We start from the raw sequence: 19,829 nt of genomic DNA on the forward strand, positions 1-19,829 counted from the left end.
TGCTTCCTGCTGTCAGTCTCTGCAGAGAGAGAAGGGGAGTGGGGAAATCAGACCCAAACGTAAAATACCCTAGTTATTCCCAATGGCACCCCACTGGGGGATGAGCACAGGTTCCTGCTAACAAGTGAGCTGTGCTCACCTGCCCCGCGGAACAGTAGTTACATTCACACAAGAAAGGATAGCTGTTGCTCATCAAGCTTTTGGACCAGTCAGATTTTAGACCGATTTATGTGCATGTGTTCACTCTAATGGAAGAAACCTGACAGTGCTTCAGCATGAATCTTAGGTTCATAAGCATGAAATATTTGCTTAAAGGGAGGGAAGAGAAAGAAAGCCCATAACAACAGCACCACTCAAGAATAAGCAAAAATTTATTGATACATAATTACAATACTTATTAGGACATTTGTTGAATATTCAAATAAATAAAAACACTAAAAACAGACCACATATTTCCATAAACAGCCGCAAAACAATCCTGCCAAATGAATGGTGTGTCCATACACATATATATATATATATATATATATATATATACACAATTGCGTGCATAGACCACTGAATCACATATGTGTGTAGGTCTAATGATAATGAATAAATAAATAAATAGATGAATATACCTTTGTGGGCATCAATAAGAACCCATCAATGGTTGAACCCGGGTTCAGTAAAGTGCAAAAGTGAAAAAACTTGTAGTACAAAGAAAAAATCACATGAATGACATATATCATACAGTGCAATACAATACAAGTGCAAAATAGCAAATTGGCTGCAAAAACAGTTAAACAATAATTATCTTGGAGCAGCCTATGTGAAAGTGCATGAGAGGATGTGCGCAAGGAAGATACTTAGCCCAGGGAGCAATGGAGAAAAAGACCAGGCAGTGCGGCTGAAGATGGACAGAAGGATCCCCTCAGGACATTCCCAGCAGCTCCGCGGGGGTGACGCCCGCGGAGCTGCTGGGAATGTCCTGAGGGGATCCTTCTGTCCATCTTCAGCCGCACTGCCTGGTCTTTTTCTCCATTGCTCCCTGGGCTAAGTATCTTCCTTGCGCACATCCTCTCATGCACTTTCACATAGGCTGCTCCAAGATAATTATTGTTTAACTGTTTTTGCAGCCAATTTGCTATTTTGCACTTGTATTGTATTGCACTGTATGATATATGTCATTCATGTGATTTTTTCTTTGTACTACAAGTTTTTTCACGTTTGCACTTTACTGAACCCGGGTTCAACCATTGATGGGCTCTTATTGATGCCCACAAAGGTATATTCATCTATTTATTTATTTATTCATTATCATTAGACCTACACACATATGTGATTCAGTGGTCTATGCACGCAATTGTGTATATATATATATATATATGTGTATGGACACACCATTCATTTGGCAGGATTGTTTTGCGGCTGTTTATGGAAATATGTGGTCTGTTTTTAGTGTTTTTATTTATTTGAATATTCAACAAATGTCCTAATAAGTATTGTAATTATGTATCAATAAATTTTTGCTTATTCTTGAGTGGTGCTGTTATGGGCTTTCTTTCTCTTCCCTCCCTTTAAATATCTTTTTGGGCCCTAGCACACTCATTATTAATATATATTGCTTAGTGTTGCGGACATTATCCTTCATGAAATATTTGCTTGCTTTCTAACTGGTATCGGTAAATTAGGGACCCTTTCTACTGAGGAAACCTTAATGCTGGTGAAAGGGTCCGGAATGGAGTTGCATGCAATCCATTTTAGAAGCCAATATCCTCCATTTTTGAAACCTATTTTTATCGCTTCTAGTGTTCCAGCTTGTTGCGAGTGTTTTAAGTGCTGAGGTTAAACGATTGTACAACAATTCTATCCTTCTGTGAAATCTAGGGGGCAGTGCGAACACAAATTATTATTATTTAGTACTTATATAGTGCCGACATCTTCCACAGCGCTGCACAGAGTTTATTGTCTTGTCACTTAACTGTCCCTCAGAGGGGCTCACAATCTAATCCCATCCTAACACATTAAGTCCCATACACACGTCGGATTTTTGCGAACGACCCGTCGTTTGAACGTTCCGTCGTTCGCACGTCAAATCCAGCGTATGTACAGACTATCGTTCGGGTGATAAGACTGGTTTTCCGGGCGGATCGCTGAAAACCAGTCTTATCACCCGAACGACAGTCTGTACACACGCCGGATTTGACGTGCGAACGACGGAACGTTCAAACGACGGGTCGTTCGCAAAAATCCGACGTGTGTATGGGCCTTAAGTCATATGTCTATCTATTGTGTAGTGCAGTGTACGTATTGCAGTCTAGGGCAAATTTAGGAGAAAGCCAATTAACCACTTGAGGACCTAGGGCTTTACCCCCCTTAAGGACCGGCCACTTTTTTTTCCATTCAGACCACTGCAGCTTTCACGGTTTATTGCTCGCTCATACAACCTACCACCTAAATGAATTTTGGCTCCTTTTCTTGTCACTAATAAAGCTTTCTTTTGGTGCTATTTGATGGCTCCTGCGATTTTTACTTTTTATTATATTCATCAAAAAAGACACGAATTTTGGCAAAAAAAATTATTTTTTTAACTTTCTGTGCTGACATTTTTCAAATAAAGTAAAATTTCTGTATACATGCAGCGCGAAAAATGTGGACAAACATGTTTTTGATTAAAAAAAACCCATTCAGTGTATATTTATTGGTTTGGGTAAAAGTTATAGTGTTTACAAACTATGGTGCAAAAAGTGAATTTTCCCATTTTCAAGCATCTCTGACTTTTCTGACCCCCTGTCATGTTTCATGAGGGGCTAGAATTCCAGGATAGTATAAATACCCCCCAAATGACCCCATTTTGGAAAGAAGACATCCCAAAGTATTCACTGAGAGGCATAGTGAGTTCATAGAAGATATTAATTTTTGTCACAAGTAAGCGGAAAATGACACTTTGTGACAAAAAAAAAAAAAAAAAAAGTTTTCATTTCTTCTAACTTGCGACAAAAAAAAAATGAAATCTGCCACGGACTCACCATGCCCCTCTCTGAATACCTTGAAGTGTCTATTTTCCAAAATGGGGTCATTTGTGGGGTGTGTTTACTGTCCTGACATTTTGGGGGTGCTAAATTGTAAGCACCCCTGTAAAGCCTAAAGGTGCTCATTGAACTTTGGACCCCTTAGCGCAGTTAGGCTGCAAAAAAGTGCCACACATGTGGTATTGCCGTACTCAGGAGAAGTAGTATAATGTGTTTTGGGGTGTATTTTTACACATACCGATGCTGGGTGGGAGAAATATCTCTGTAAATGACAATTTTTTAATTTTTTTTTTACACACAATTGTCCATTTATAGAGATCTTTCTCCCACTCAGCATGGGTATGTGTAAAAATACAACCCAAAACACATTATACTACTTCTCGGAAGACACCCCAAGGTATTCCGTTAGTAGTACGGTGAGTTCATAGAAGATTTTATTTTTTGTCACAAGTTAGCGGAAAATGACACTTTGTGAAAAAAAAACAATTAAAATCAATTTCCGCTAACTTGTGGCAAAAAATTAAATCTTCTATGAACTCACCGTACTACTAACAGAATACCTTGGGGTGTCTTCTTTCTAAAATGGAGTCATTTGTGGGGTTCCTATACTGTCCTGGCATTTTAGGGGCCCTAAACCGTGAGGAGTAGTCTTGAAACCAACAATGTCGCAAAATGACCTGTGAAATCCTAAAGGTACTCATTGGACTTTGGGCCCCTTAGCGTACTTAGGGTGTAAAAACGTGCCACATATGTGGTATCGCCGTACTCGGGAGAAGTAGTATAATGTGTTTTGGGGTGTATTTTTACACATACCCATGCTGGGTGGGAGAAATACCTCTGTAAATGACAATCTTTTGATTTTTTTTTACACACAATTGTCCATTTACAGAGAGATTTCTCCCACCCAGCATGGGTATGTGTAAAAATACACCCCAAAACACATTATACTACTTCTCCTGAGTACGGCGATACCACATGTGACACTTTTTTGCAGCCTAGGTGCGCTAAGGTGTCCAACGTCCTAATCACAGGTCATTTTGAGGCATTTGTTTTCTAGACTACGCCTCAAGGTTTAGGGCCTCTAAAATGCCAGGGCAGTATAGGAACCCCACAAGTGACCCCATTTTAGAAAGAAGACACCCCAAGGTATTCCGTTAGGTGTATGGCGAGTTCATAGAAGATTTTATTTTTTGTCACAAGTTAGTGAAAAATGACACTGTGGAAAAAAAAAAAAAAAAAAAAACAATTTCCGCTAACTTTTGACAAAAAATAAAATCTTCTATGAACTCGTCATACACCTAACAGAATACATTGGGGTGTCTTTTTTCTAAAATGGGGTCAGTTTGTGGGGTTCCTATACCGCCCTGGCATTTTACGGGCCCAAAACCGTGAGTAGTCTGGAAACCAAATGTCTCAAAATGACTGTTCAGGGGTATAAGCATCTGAAAATTTTGATGACAGGTGGTCTATGAGGGGGCGAATTTTGTGGAACCGGTCATAAGCAGGGTGGCCTTTTAGATGACAGGTTGTATTGGGCCTGATCTGATGGATAGGAGTGCTAGGAGGTGATTGATGGGTGTGTCAGGGGGTGGTTAGAGGGGAAAATAGATGCAATCAATGCACTGGGGAGGTGATCGGAAGGGGGTCTGAGGGGGATCTGAGGGTTTGGCCGAGTGATCAGGAGCCCACACGGCGAAAATTAGGGCCTGATCTGATGGGTAGGTGTGCTAGGGGGTGACAGGAGGTGATTGATGGGTGTCTCAAGGTGTGATTAGATGGGGGAATAAATGCAAGCAATGCACTGGCGAGGTGATCAGGGCTGGGGTCTGAGGGCGTTCTGAGGGTATGGGCGGGTGATTGAGTGCCGTAGGGGCAGATAGGGGTCTAATCTGATGGGTAGCAGTGACAGGGGTGATTGATGGGTAATTAGTGGGTGTTTGGAGGAGAGAATAGATGTAAACACTGCACTTGGGAGGTGATCTGATGTCGGATCTGCGGGCGATCTATTGGTGTGGGTGGGTGATCAGATTGCCCGCAAGGGGCAGGTTAGGGGCTGATTGATGGGTGGCAGTGACAGGGGGTGATTGATGGGTGGCAGTGACAGGGGGTGATTGATGGGTGATCAGTGGTTTATTACAGGGAAGGACAGATGTAAATAATGCCCTGGCGAATTGATAAGGGGGGGTCTGAGGGCAATCTGAGCGTGTAGGCGGGTGATTGGGTGCCCGTAAAGGGGCAGATTAGGGTCTGAGCTGATGGGTAACAGTGACAGGTGGTGATAGGGGGTGATTGATGGGTAATTAGTGGGTGTTTAGAGGAGAGAATAGATGTAAACACTGCGCTTGGGTGGTGATCTGATGGCGATCTATTGGTGTGGGTGGGTGATCAGATTGCCCGCAAGGGGCAGGTTAGGGGCTGATTGATGGGTGGCAGTGACAGGGGGTGATTGCTGGGTGATTGACAGGTGATCAGGGGGGATAGATGCATACAGTACACAGGGGGGGGGGTGATCAGGAGGGGGCAGGGGGCAAGGGGAGGGGTAAAAAAAATAGCGTTGACAGATAGTGACAGGGAGTGATTGATGGGTGATTAGGGGGGTGATTGGGTGTAAACATGGGTCTGGGGGGTGGGCAGGGGGGGTCCTGAGGGGTGCTGTGGGCGATCTGGGGCGGGGGGGGGGGTGGGAAATCAGTGTGCTTGGTGCAGACTAGGGTGGCTGCAGCCTGCCCTGGTGGTCCCTCGGACACTGGGACCACGGGGCAGGAGGCAGCCTGTATAATACACTTTGTAAACATTACAAAGTGTATTATACACTTTGTATGCGGCGATCGTCTATGTAACATCCCGCCGGCGCTTCCGTATGGCCGGCGGGATGTTGCGGCGGGTGAGCGGCGACAGGCGGAGGATCGCGTCACGGATGACGCGATCGCTCCGCCCATGCCCCTACAAGGACCGCCGCCATTTGTCTATACGGCGGTCCTTGCGGGGTCCACTTCCCGGCCGCCATTTGTCAATACGGCGGTCGGGAAGTGGTTAACTTATCTGTATGTTTTGGGATGTAATCTTACTAATATTATAAATGCAAAAGTTTGGATGTTTGTTACTCAATCACGCAACAATGACTGAAAGGATTTGAATGAAATTTAGCACACACATAGTACATTACCTGGAATAACATATAGGATACTTTGTATTCCCATAACCAAAAAGTGGGTGGAGACAAATACAAATTTCACTGGGAAAATGTAAACTGCAGCCATTCTAACACTGTTTATGACAGGGTTCTCAAACTTTGCACAGTCGGTCACTGGGTGACTGGGATTAATATTCAGAAAAGTGGGTGGAGCCTACAAAAGCCAATCAAAATTCACCTATTGATTTTCAAGGGGAATATTTATTTGCTGCCATTCTTGCACTGTTAATAGCACAAGCCTCAAACCTGGTACAGTTGGTCATTGGATGACTGGGGTTCAAATTCAGAAAAGAGTGTGGAGCCACATCCAATCAGATACCCGTGTAACGCCGCGCCATTAGCTAGTATATTATATTTCCATCCTCAAGTAGCTAATATAGCTAACAGATATTTCATAGTATTAGAGGTTTGTGTTTGAAGGGATTACAGCACAACTAAACTGGATAATATTAAACTACAAAGACCAATGGTAGCAATAAAGCGCAGCAGTGAAGGACTTACCTTTTTTAATAACAACCTCAAAGAAATCGCTGGGTTGTTTTAGAGGCACTTGGTAAAACTCCGCCATTCTCCCCAGATCCTGTGTCATGTATTGCCCTTTCTTAGGAACCATTGCAGGAGGCTTATTACCTGATAATGTAAAAAAAAAAAAAAAAATGTAAGTACAGTCTGCATAAAAGAACATAATCACTGCATGATCTATCCACTACAAAAAAAGAAAACCTTCTGCAAATATTAACAGTGACTTTGTACTGGACAAATACATGAGCACAGGCAGACAGCCGCAGTTTAAAAAAAAAGAACAGGAAGCGTTTAACCCATTAGCAGCCAAATAAAGTAAAACTTTATTTGGCTGCAGGGCTGGATTTTTCCTGCCGCTGGGAAAGTGTGCTATCCCAGCCTGGCAGGCTCGGCTGGGTACGTGGCGGCAGGGAGCTCTCATACATACCTGTCTGGACGGCTGGATCAGCTTCTTCTTCCTCCACCACGGCAGCGACATACTGGTGCTGGAAGAGGGGCGATGGAACTGGGTCTTCTCGGTTTCTAAGACATGTGATCGGGATCCAGGAGACCTTATCACCGTTACAGTGCCGCCTGGTGGTAAAATAGGAGATGATTCCACCACCCCTCTTCCACCACCGGGGGCACTGTAACATTGACACAGTCTCCTAGATCCCGATCACATGTCCTATCATGTGATCAGTTGAGACCAGGACTCAGAAGACCTGCCCGGAGCAGGTAAATATAACCTCTTACTCCCACGCACTAGTTTGGCTACACTAGGAAGACAAATAAAGGCTGCCACAAGCAGCTTTAAATTATACATCTCGTTTGAAGCCACTAAAAGGTTAATAATATGGTAACTCCAGGATATCAATAATCCTTGATTTCTGTGTTTCACCTGCTTGTAATTTACTTTCAAAGACTTCTAAAGAAAATACAGACTGTATAGTGGACTTCGTTCAAACGGCAGCCACAGACTTCTGGCAGATTTGATCACTCTAATCATATATGCCAACAATCTATGCCAAACATGACAGATTGTTCACAATTTTGATCCATTTCAGACAAAAATGGATTGAAATTATCAGTTGGTTGGAAAATCTCAATCAGGGGTGGCAGCGGCTATAGATCAAAGGCTTAAAGTGTTAGGGCCCGTTTCCACTTGTGCCGCACAAGTCAGTGAGACACGCAGCGGCACTTCCGGGTGTGTGGGATCGCAGGCGAATCCCAGAAGCCATGCCATGCGCGGCTATGGTATTCGCAGCCTCTCGCGCGAAAACTATGGGCCGTGTTGGCCGAATCGCAAGCGATTCGGCCGGCAGCACCATAGTTTCCCATGGCAGAGTTTCCCCGTGCGATTTGTGTGCAGGGAAACTGCGGATTCGGAGCGGAAATCGCTCCAGTGGAAATGGGCCCTTACACTGGATAACAACCAGTCGGACAAAATTCTGCAATCAAATCTACCACAGAATAGATTCCCAATGATTTTCTCCACATACTGTCTGGTTTTCTGTACAAAGCCATCATAAAAATCAAAAAAAAAAAATCACATCTGAGGAAAATACCCAGAGGCTTCCCTCCACTGAGGTAGGTGTCCAACATTTTTTTTTTTTTTTTTTTTTAACAATCCCTTCAGGGTGGGTGCACACATGGCAGGAACGCTAACGTAGCAGGAAATGCTGCGTTTTTGCTGCTAATGGAAGTCTATGAGCCGCAGGAAAAAACGCATATGCGTTTATATGTGTTTTTACAGTAAGCATTCTGCTAACGCTGGCAGTGTTGCATAATATGCAGGATGGCTGCCAAAACGCACATAAAAGTCAATGGGAACGCAATGGTATGAGTTTTTCATGCGTTTTTGCTTAAAAAAAAAAATTGTTTAGCGATACATTTTCTCTTCTTGTTTTCTTCCTAGTGATTTGCATAAAATGCAATAGAAAAACGTATGAAAAACGCATAGCCACCCGCAAACACCAACGCGTAAAAACGCAAATGCAAAAAAAAAAAAAAAAAAAACACAAAAAAATGCAACGCATGTGCCATAAAACGCTACCTTTCACGCTATGTCATACGTGAACCCAGCCTCAGATATGTTTTAGGAAAAGTCCATCTGGTAGTATTTTGAGAGCAAATTGAGTGCTGCAGTAAAGCACAGGATAAACACTCATCTTTATGTACGGTAGCAAAACAAGGCCATTCTTGAACAGAAAACACCCCTGAAGTGTGCTGAAACTAAATAAAAACTCCAGGTGGGCAAGAGCACTTATTTGTGCCACTTTTCCTGCAGCTCATTGTCTTTGGGGTCTCTAACACTCCTCCAAGTTTCTTGTAACACAATATCCAGGAAGTTCACTAGGCAGTGAACAAAGATTCTGAACTGAGCATGCACGAGTTCCGAACCGCACATGCCCAGTGAAAGGAAGCACTCATGCACTACTACTTCGTTTTATGTCCGTATTAAATTCTGTGTATGCATTTGAAGTACTGTACAGAGCCCAGCTTGTGACATTGTAGGCTGTCGTTACAGAACTTTCAGAATGTTATCAGGATCTGCATCCAAGTTACAAGGGGCAGGAATCCAATTTCCTCTATTATTCTTTACAAGAATCTCCTAACTGCTCTCCACAGTTCAGTCGGATACACACTTTCAATTATGATTGGTCAATCACTGACCACCTCCTTGTAGTATAAAGGTCAACAGATATTGAATACGATGAGCAGATTGTATAGGACAAACCCACGATACAGTACATGGTGGTGGTAAAATTGGTCAGTTGTTTGCCAATCCTAATTAAAAAAAAGCTTGTGCCAAGCTAATTCTTACCTGATGCTTGCATTATTCCACCAAGGAATCCTGGACAAAGTTTGACATCTACATTCCATATATCCTTATATCGGCACATGACCTGTTACAGAAAAAAAAAATTAACATGAAAAACTTAGTAAGATCAGATATGTACAAACACTAGAAACACTAGCTCAACCGAGCAGAGGCCATCCCTAGTGATATCCTAATCAGCCCACCCACTCCTTGCTGCTCCGATCTTTAAAGGGTTACTCTACTTTAGTATGAAAAACAATGTGATCAATGAGGCCCGCTAGCAGTGCTTTCCAATCACTGGCAAATGGCAAAGCCCTGAAACAGTGGAACCCTGTGTGGAGGTTCTAATGCAGCACGACCCAAAAAGTAATGCACAGCATTTCTGGAGTGGTCCTGGAGAGATCGCATTGATGGAAAGCAAAGCAAATCGCATCCCGGGAATTGTGGAAAAAAAAAAAATTATTAAAAGCTCTGCTAGGGGTCCTCAGGCCTAAAAACAGAGTGGGGTATCCAATCTTGTATACCCCTTGTGGTTGCACACAGGGGGTTATACAGTTGCAGTATCAGTGCTGGCTGCACACAGGGGGCACACGGGGTTATACAGGTGCAGCATTCAGTATCAGTGCTGGCTGTACACAGGGGGTATACAGGTGCAGTCTGTGCAGCATGCAGGCTCAGTGCTGGCTGCACACAGGGGGTAAACAGGTGCAGTCAGTGCAGCATGCAGTGTCAGTGCTGGCTACACACAGGGGGTAAACAGGTGCAGTCAGTGCAGCATGCAGGCTCAGTGCTGGCTGCACACAGGGGGTACACGGATACAGCCAGTGCAGCATGCAGTGTCAGGCTGGCTACACACAGGGGGTATACAGGAGCAGGCAGTGCAGCATGCAGGATCAGTGCTGGGGGTATACAGGTGCAGTCAGTGTATCATGCAGGATCAGGGCTTGCTGCACACAGGGGGTACACATATGCAGTCAGTGTATCATGGATGGTCAGTGCTGGCTGCACACACAAGGGGTATACAGATGCAGTCAGTGCAGCATGCAGGATCAGTGCTAACTGTACACAGGGGGCATGCAGGTGCAGTCAGTGCAGCATGCGATATCAGTGCTGGCTATACACAGGGGGTATACAGGTGCAGTCAGTGCAGCATACAGTATTAGTGCTGGAGGTAAACAGGTGCAGTCAGTGCAACATGCAGCATCAGTGATGGGGGTATACAGGTGCAATCAGTGCAGCATGCAGTATCAGTGCTGGGGGTATACAGGTGCAGTCAGCGCAGCATGCAGCATCAGTGCTGGGGGTATACAGGTGCAGTCAGTGCAGCATCAGTGCTGGGGGTATACAGGTGCAGTCAGTGCAGCATCAGTGCTGGGGGTATACAGGTGCAGTCAGTGCAGCATCAGTGCTGGGGGTATACAGGTGCAGTCAGTGCAGCATCAGTGCTGGGGGTATACAGGTGCAGTCAGTGCAGCATCAGTGCTGGGGGTATACAGGTGCAGTCAGTGCAGCATCAGTGCTGGGGGTATACAGGTGCAGTCAGTGCAGCATCAGTGCTGGGGGTATACAGGTGCAGTCAGTGAAGCATGCAGTATCAGTGCTGGGGGTATACAGGTGCAGTCAGTGTGGCATGCAGTATCAGTGCTGGTTGTACACAGAGGGTATACAGGTGCAGTCAGTGCAGCATGCAGGATCAGGGCTGGCTGCACACAGGGGGTACACATATGCAGTCAGTGCAGCATGCAGGATCAGTGCTCGCTGCACACAGAGGGTTATACAGGTGCAGTCAGTGCAGCATGCAGTATCAGTGCTAACTGTACACAGGGGGCATGCGGGTGCAGTCAGTGCAGCATGCAATATCAGTGCTGGCTATACACAGGGGGTATACAGGTGCAGTCAGTGCAGCATACAGTATCAGTGCTGGAGGTGTACAGGTGCAGTCAGTGCAACATGCAGCATTAGTGCTGGGGGTATACAGGTGCAGTCAGTGCAGCATGCAGTATCAGTGCTGGGGGTATACAGGTGCAGTCAGTGCAGCATGCAGTATCAGTGCTGGGGGTATACAGGTGCAGTCAGTGCAGCATGCAGTATCAGTGCTGGGGGTATACAGGTGCAGTCAGTGCAGCATGCAGTATCAGTGCTGGGGGTATACAGGTGCAGTCAGTGCAGCATGCAGTATCAGTGCTGGGGGTATACAGGTGCAGTCAGTGCAGCATGCATCATCAGTGTTGGGGGTATACAGGTGCAGTCAGTGCAGCATGCAGCATCAGTGTTGGGGGTATACAGGGGCAGTCAGTGCAGCATGCAGCATCAGTGCCGGCGGGTATACAGGTGCAGTCAGTGAAGCATGCAGTATCAGTGCTGGGGGTATACAGGTGCAGTCAGTGCAGCATGCAGTATCAGTGCTGGGGGTATACAGGAGCAGTCAGTGCAGCATGCAGTATCAGTTCTGGGGTATACAGGTGCAGTCAGTGCAGCATGCAGTATCAGTGCTGGGGGCAGGGCCGGATTACCGACCAGGCAACAAAAGCAGTCGCTTGGGGCCCCCCAGTCAGAGTCAAAGGGGCCCCATCAGCACATAAACCAGCCCTCACCATCCTGTCAGCGGTGGCTGGATGGTATAATGGTTAAAGGGACTCTGAGCAGTGCAGTAACTATGGAAAGATGCATATCATTTTAAAGCTCTCTTTCTCCTCTTTCCAATGATATATAAACCGCCGCCCTATGCCTTTTAGTTTTCGCTATTTTCGCGATCGAAATCGCGGCCACGGCAATTTCGGTCGCGAAAATAGCGAAAACTAAAAGGCGTAAGGGGGGCAGTTTATCTATCATTGGAAAGAGGAGAAAGAGAGCTTCAAAATGATATGCATCTTTCCATAGTTATATTGTATTACACAGGACGACTTTTCTCCAAAGTCGGCAGCTCGATTCAGCACAATGCAATGAAATACAAGGAACCCAGGGGGATATAATTACAAACATCAAGCTGGTAGGTGTGAGGATGTAATTAATTAGTTGTGGGTATGCTTAAAGGCATACCCACAGGCACTGCTCGGAGTCCCTTTAACCACTTGCCGACCGCACGCTTATACCGTGCGTCGGCAAAGTGGCAGCTGCAGGACCAGCGACGCAGTATTGCGTCGCCAGCTGCAGGCTGATTAATCAGGAAGCAGCCGCTCGTGCGACAGGAGACAGCCTGTGTCCTGTGCAGCCCGGTTCACCAGGGGGGGCCAGGTAGGAGAGGGAGGGGGAGGATTTCGCCGCGGAGGGGGGCTTTGAGGTGCCCCCCCCCCGCAACACCCGGCAGGCAGGAGCGATCAGACCCCCCCAGCACATCATCCCCCTAGTGGGGAAAAAAGGGGGGCGATCTGGTCGCTCTGCCTGCACGCTGATCTGTGCTGGGGGCTGCAGAGCCCACCCAGCACAGATCAGCTAAAACAGCGCTGGTCCTTAAAGAGAGTCTGAAGCGAGAATAAATCTCGCTTCAGACCTCATAAATAGCAGGGGCATGTGTGCCCCTGCTAAAACGCCGCTATAGCGCGGCTTAACGGGGGTCCCTTCACCCCCAAATCCCCCTCGATACACCGGGGGAGCGCTTCCTGGTTGGGGCAGGGCTAACCGCCGCAGCCCTGCCCCACGCGCGTCTGTCAGCGCGTATCTCCGCCTCTCCCCCGCCCCTCTCAGTCTTCCTTCACTGAGAGGGGCGGGGGAGAGGCGGCGATGCGCCGCTGACAGACGCGACTGGAGGCAGGGCTGCAGCCGTTAGCCCTGCCTCCAGGAAGAGACAGCCAGCGACCTTTTCACGACACACTTTTGCGGGGGGTGGGTTGGGGGTGAAGGGACCCCCGTTTAGCCGCGGGATAGCGGCGTTTTAGCAGGGGCACACGTGCCCCTGCTATTTATGAGCTCTGAAGCGAGATTTATTCTCGCTTCAGAGTCTCTTTAAGGGGGGGTAAAGGGTGGGTCCTCAAGTGGTTAAGGGCTCTGCCTCTGACACAGGAGACCAGGGTTCGAATCTCGGCTCTGCCCGTTCAGTAAGCCAGCACCTATTCAGTAGGAGACCTTAGGCAAGTCTCTCTAAGGCTACTTGCACACCAAAACGTTGCGTTAGGTGCTACGTTAAGGTCGCATAACGTGCACCTAATGCAACGCATGGTGGTGCAGGAGAGGACGGTAGAGTGAGCCGCGTTAGGCAGCTCTATCCGTATAAGGTCTCCCAGAGTGGCGCTGATTGGCCGGCGGGACCACGTGATGCGGAGCGAGACACTCCGCATCACGTGGTCCCGCCGGCCAATCAGCGGCCGCCAGTGCAGTGAATATTAAGTAGCCATGTGCGCGGTTACTGTAGCAGCATCTCCCCGCCTCCTCTCACCCCCCACTGCGCATGTGCAAACAGTCTAACGCGGCTATAGCCGCTGTAACGCCGTAGCATGCTGCACTTTCGGCAGAACGTGCAGCGTTACTAACGTGCGCCTGTAACGTCTTAGTGTGTAAGCAGCCTAACACTGCTACTGCCTATAGGGCGCATCCTAGTGGCTGCAGCTCTGGCGCTTTGAGTCCGCCAGGAGAAAAGCGCGATATAAATGTTATTTGTCTTGTCTTGTAAAATGATGCCGTGCGCTGCTGATTGTCTTCAGAGCCAGGCTCTCCTCCTAGGTCCCCCTCCTGCTACTGTGCGCTCTGCCGCTGCTCACTCCTCCCTCCCTTCCCACAGAGAACCACAGCTGCAGCAAGAATGATAGCAGCAGATGGCAAACGCTCACTCACCTATCCATGATCCAAGCGATAGAGATCCCGTCATCTGAAACCCATCTGTCTCTTCTACAGTGCAGCCGCTCGCTTTGAACTTCCTGATTCTCAGATCAGACAGGAAGTAGGAAGTAGTAATAGTAGTAGTAACAGAGCGGCAGCACTCTAGAGGAGACAGATGGGCTCCGGATGACAGGACCTCTATTGCTTGGATCGCAATAGGTGAATGCGAGTCATCTGGTGCTGTCATTCTCCCCCGCTGCGGCTGCCTTCTCTGCTGGACTATCGTATTCACTGGGATGGAGGCTGCATGGTGGCTGTCTAGTTTGGGAGGAAATCGGTTGTTCGGTGGTGGGGGTGGTTATGTAATTCTGTCTGGGGAACGGCTTCCGGTTTGGCAGTGTCCAGAGCTTTCTGCTATTGCCAGGCTGGAGATGCAGGGGGAAAGTGTTGCTGCTGAGATATCTGGCGCCCTCTTCACAGGGGTGCCCCAGCCCCTGAGTGCAAATGTCCCAGCCATTCATCTTTCACTCTGCATTTTGCCGCTGCTATTCCCTGCATTGTGCACCCACAGAGGAAAGCAGGCTGTTGCCCAAAGCAACCAGTAGCTCGGCTGCCCTGGTGTGTGCGGCATGTTGCTGTGCAGCTGCATCTTCTGATTCTATTACGACATGATGGGGGGGCCCAAATCAGTTACTTTGCTTAGGGCCCCATTTAGCCTTAATCCGGTGTTCCAACTAACTAGCATACATTGACAAAACAGCATACATTTAAAGTGATATACCCCTTGTTAGTAGAATCAGTGTCCCCTTGCCCGCTCGCTGGGCTGCGGGCTCGGTCCTCGCTTCGCTCGGACAACTTTTTATTCTAACTCTATGTCCACTTGGATAGTGGAGATTGCACATCAGCACACAGGCAGCTAACTGGGGTTGAAAAGGTTAATGCTGCTGATGGGTATTATAGGGTTAATGTATGCCCTGCATGACTTTGCACATGCTCAGTAGCATTTGTATGCTATTCTGTCGGGTATGCTAAAATGTTGGAACACCGGCTCTGGCTGGGGGTATACAGGTGCAGTATCAGTGCTGGGGGTATACAGGTGCAGCATGCAGCATCAGAGCTGAGGGTATACAGGTGCAGTCAGTGCAGCATTAGTGCTGGGGATATACAGGTGCAGTCAGTGCAGCATGCAGTATCAGTGCTGGCTGTATACAGAGGGTATACAGGTGTAATTAGTGCAGGATCAGTGCTGGCTGCACACAGGGGGTATACAGGGGCAGTCTTTGTGTTCTGCTGTATGACAATCAGAAAACAGTTATAACATATAATCTAATCTCAGCAGGTCATTTCATAATCACTGCCACACGTGTAAACCCTCTGTAGTTTCTGATCTGGGACATGCAGAATAAACTTGCTACAGACAGCTTCTCACCTCAAACCCCAGCCAGGAATAGGGGGAGACCACATCATAGAACAACTCCAACACCCGCCGCTTAGACATCTCTCCTGACAGCTGACACTACAAGCTGAGAAGAAGAATTGTGGGTAACGAGGACAAAGTTTATCTTCCCCCTACAAGCTGACCTTGTGGACTGCTCTAGTCACTGTGGCCACCTATCGCTGACTGCTGGTATTGCAGCGTGTAGATGTAGTGTTTACCACTGCTGTGTATGCGGCTACATGTGCAAGTTCAATCTTGCGAAACTACATCTCCCAGAATGCCAAGTTCATTAGTTTTCTTACGCTGGAGAGAGAGAGGAGTCTCCGATAATATGGCCGTTCTCATTCTTCTTGCGACCAATCATAAGAGGCTGTACAAGAGACTTTCCCTTCTCTTACACCACGTGAACTAATGTTGCACTATTATTAATCTATTTCTTTTATAAAAGAATCTGGTAGAAAGGATGTCACGTCTTATTAGATTCCTAGTTCTAGCTTATTTTCTCTTGTTTTGTTTTGATGCATCTATTGTGTTGCACACAGTATATACAGCAATGCAAAAACGTTTGGATGGAAAGAAATGAAAATTCTCACACTGAGTGCCCTTTTCCATTAGAAATCGCAAATCACAAACGCCTGCGATTGCGATTCTGATTTTTCGGCTATTTTCTCTAGGCGATTTTAATTGCAATTGAGCGATTTGCTCTTTTTAATGCTGTGATTGCGATTAAGTGATTTGCTCTTTTTGATGCTGCACTTGTGATTTTTGAAGCCTGGCGTTTGGTTGAAAGTTCATGTGTGTTTTATGAAAAAAATGAATGTGTGATGTAATTACATATGAAATTACTTGTTATAATTGGTTTAAAAAATATACACATAATCCTATTGGTTAAAAAGATATGTAGTGAACCAAACCCAAAATTACAATCAACTTAGGCCAGCGCTCCTGGAACAAAGACTTTTTGCAGGGTATGTGGTGCACACTCACACAATCTGATGAGACAATCTTATAAAAAAAAAAAAAAAAAGTTGCGCTAGTGACCTAAAACATAAAGGCCTAAAGGTGCGTACACACGCACGACAGCAGCCAACGACGGGACTGTCGGCACCTCCCGCTGGGCGGGTTTTCAGCAGACTGTAGTGCGTGTGTACGCACTGTCGGCGGACTGATAAGGCTGGCGGATCGTTCAGGAACAGCCTTATCAGTCCACCGACAGTGCATATACACGCACTACAGTCTGCTGAAAACCCGCCCAGCGGGAGGTGCCGACAGGCCCGTCGGCTGCTGTTGTGCGTGTGTACGCACCTTAAGGCAGATACGGTAATCTGACAATGTCCACCAGAGATAAATGTCCAGTTCAATACATCCGGGTTGTCCGGGTTCCTCTTCTTAGCTTGCTCTTAGGCAGTGCAGTTTCTAGGCTAAAATGCACCCAGGGCGAGGGTGTAAAAATTGCGCCCCCCCTCCCCCCCCCGAAACAAGGTATGGGTGCCCACAGTTAGAGTGACCAGATTTTTGTAGGCTCAACCTGGGACGGGGTGAATTGGGGGGGGGCTGCGCGCCACGCCGAAAAATAGGGGGTGCGCCGAAAAATTTGGTGTCTGCAGCGCGCGCGAAAAATGGGCGTGGTCATGACATTCTATGGGCGGAGCTAACAGAATGATGCAACAGCGAGGCATAAGAAAGCAGTGTTTACGCCGTGATGTGGTCAAACGTGGATTCACATCATAGGTGTGCAGAAACTGTGTGATGCTATTTAATAGTATGCCATAACCCCAAAGCAGCAAACACAGCCAACTATGACCATTAAATAATAAATGCAGCAACAGTTACCCCAGACACCACAAAATAAACGCAATGGGCAACATTTCAGCACAAAATAATCGCATTGCGGGCAACATGTCAGCATAAAATAAACGCAATGGGGGCAAACATGTCAGTACAAAATAAACGCAATGGGGGCAAACATGTCAGTACAAAATGAACGCACTGCGGGCAAACATGTCAGTACAAAATAAACGCACTGCGGGCAAACATGTCAGTACAAAATAAACGCACTGCGGGCAAACATGTCAGTACAAGATAAACGCACTGCGGGCAAACATGTCAGTACAAGATAAACGCACTGCGGGCAAACATGTCAGTACAAGATAAACGCACTGCGGGCAAACATGTCAGTACAAGATAAACGCACTGCGGGCAAACATGTCAGTACAAGATAAACGCACTGCGGGCAAACATGTCAGTACAAGATAAACGCCCTGCGGGCAAACATGTCAGTACAAGATAAACGCACTGCGGGCAAACATGTCAGTACAAGATAAACGCACTGCGGGCAAACATGTCAGTACAAGATAAACGCACTGCGGGCAAACATGTCAGTACAAGATAAACTCACTGCGGGCAAACATGTCAGTACAAGATAAACGCACTGCAGGCAAACATGTCAGTACAAGATAAACGCACTGCGGGCAAACATGTCAGTACAAGATAAACGCACTGCGAGCAAACATGTCAGTACAAGATAAACGCACTGCGGGCAAACATGTCAGTACAAGATAAACGCACTGCGGGCAAACATATCAGTACAAAATACACGCAATGCGGCCAAAAGCCAGTACAAGATAAACGCACTGCGGGCAAACATGTCAGTACAAAATACACGCAATGCGACCAAACATGTCAGTACAAGATAAATGCACTGCGGGCAAACATGTCAGTACAAGATAAACGCACTGTGGGCAAACATGTCAGTACAAGATAAACGCACTGCGGGCAAACATGTCAGTACAAAATACACGCAATGCGGCCAAACATGCCAGTACAAGATAAACGCACTGCGGGCAAACATGTCAGTACAAAATACACGCAATGCGACCAAACATGTCAGTACAAGATAAATGCACTGCGGGCAAACATGTCAGTAGAAGATAAACGCACTGTGGGCAAACATGTCAGTACAAGATAAACGCACTGCGGGCAAACATGTCAGTACAAAATACACGCAATGCGGCCAAACATGTCAGTACAAGATAAACGCACTGCGGGCAAACATGTCAGTACAAAATACACGCAATGCGGCCAAACATGTCAGTACAAGATAAACGCACTGCGGGCAAACATGTCAGTACAAAATACACGCAATGCGGCCAAACATGTCAGTACAAGATAAATGCACTGCGGGCAAACATGTCAGTACAAAATACACGCAATGCGGCCAAACATGTCAGTACAAGATAAACGCACTGCGGGCAAACATGTCAGTACAAAATACACGCAATGCGGCCAAACACTTCACCTGCAAGAAAAAGCATTTACTCACCTGGCAGAAGACGTCCCCTCACGCAGCCGGCCTCTGGTGCCTCAGGTGCAGCTCCCCCTGGCCTGGACGATGTTCAATCTCCCGCTCAGCCTCTCACAGGCAGAGCAGGGCTACGGCAAGATGGCGTCCGGAGGCGAAGCCCTGTACTGGAGACAAATAGTCTCCAATACAGGGCTCCGCCTCCGGACGCCATCTTCCCGTAGCCCTGCTCTGCCTGTGCCTGCCGGAGGAGAAGGAGAACATTGCAGGCTGGAGCGGGGCTGCGGGGAATGAACTAGCGCAGCGTCTAGTAGACGCTGCGGCTAGTTCATTGTACGGTGGCCAGAGTCCCGAGGCCGGGACGTCCCGCTGCTAAAAGCGGGACGTTTCCCGGGACCTCATGCAGCCTGGGACAGCGCCCCCCGAAGGCGGGACGCGTCCCGGGTAAAGCGGGACGTATGGTCACCGTACCACAGTGTAGGTTAGCCAGGTCTAGTTGCAGTTAGTATATAGGTCCCCCCGTATAGGTAGCCAAGAATAGGTACCCCAGTATAGGTAGCCAGGCATAGGTGAGCCAGTATAGTTGCCCCCGCTATAGGTTAGCCAGGTAGGTGCCTCCAGTATAGGTAGCCAGTATAGTTGCCCCCAGTATAGGTTAGATAGGCAGGCGCCCCTGGTATAAGTTAGATAGGTAGGTGCCCCAGTACAGGTTAGCTAGGTGGGTGCCTCTAATATAGGTAGCCAGAATAGTTGCCCCCAGCATAGGTTAGATAGGTAGGTGCCCCCAGTATAGGTTATTTAGATAA

General features: G+C 47.2%; 1 protein-coding gene across 1 annotated transcript in view; it reads right to left on the reverse strand.

Annotated features, from left to right (window-relative positions):
* The window catches only part of GSTK1 (glutathione S-transferase kappa 1), a 33,281-nt gene extending 17,416 nt beyond the window's left edge, over nt 1-15,865 (reverse strand). Inside the window, exons 1-3 of the mRNA XM_068255396.1 lie at nt 15,714-15,865; nt 9,536-9,617; nt 6,709-6,837 (exon numbers count right to left, since the gene is read on the reverse strand). Coding sequence (XP_068111497.1) covers nt 6,709-6,837; nt 9,536-9,617; nt 15,714-15,782 — 280 coding nt within the window. The 5' untranslated portion in view covers nt 15,783-15,865. The remainder of the gene's footprint in view (nt 1-6,708; nt 6,838-9,535; nt 9,618-15,713) is intronic.
* Between the last annotated feature and the right edge of the window lie 3,964 nt (nt 15,866-19,829).

Source organism: Hyperolius riggenbachi, chromosome 10 (assembly GCF_040937935.1).
Source record: "Hyperolius riggenbachi isolate aHypRig1 chromosome 10, aHypRig1.pri, whole genome shotgun sequence".
Lineage (NCBI taxonomy): Eukaryota > Metazoa > Chordata > Amphibia > Anura > Hyperoliidae > Hyperolius > Hyperolius riggenbachi.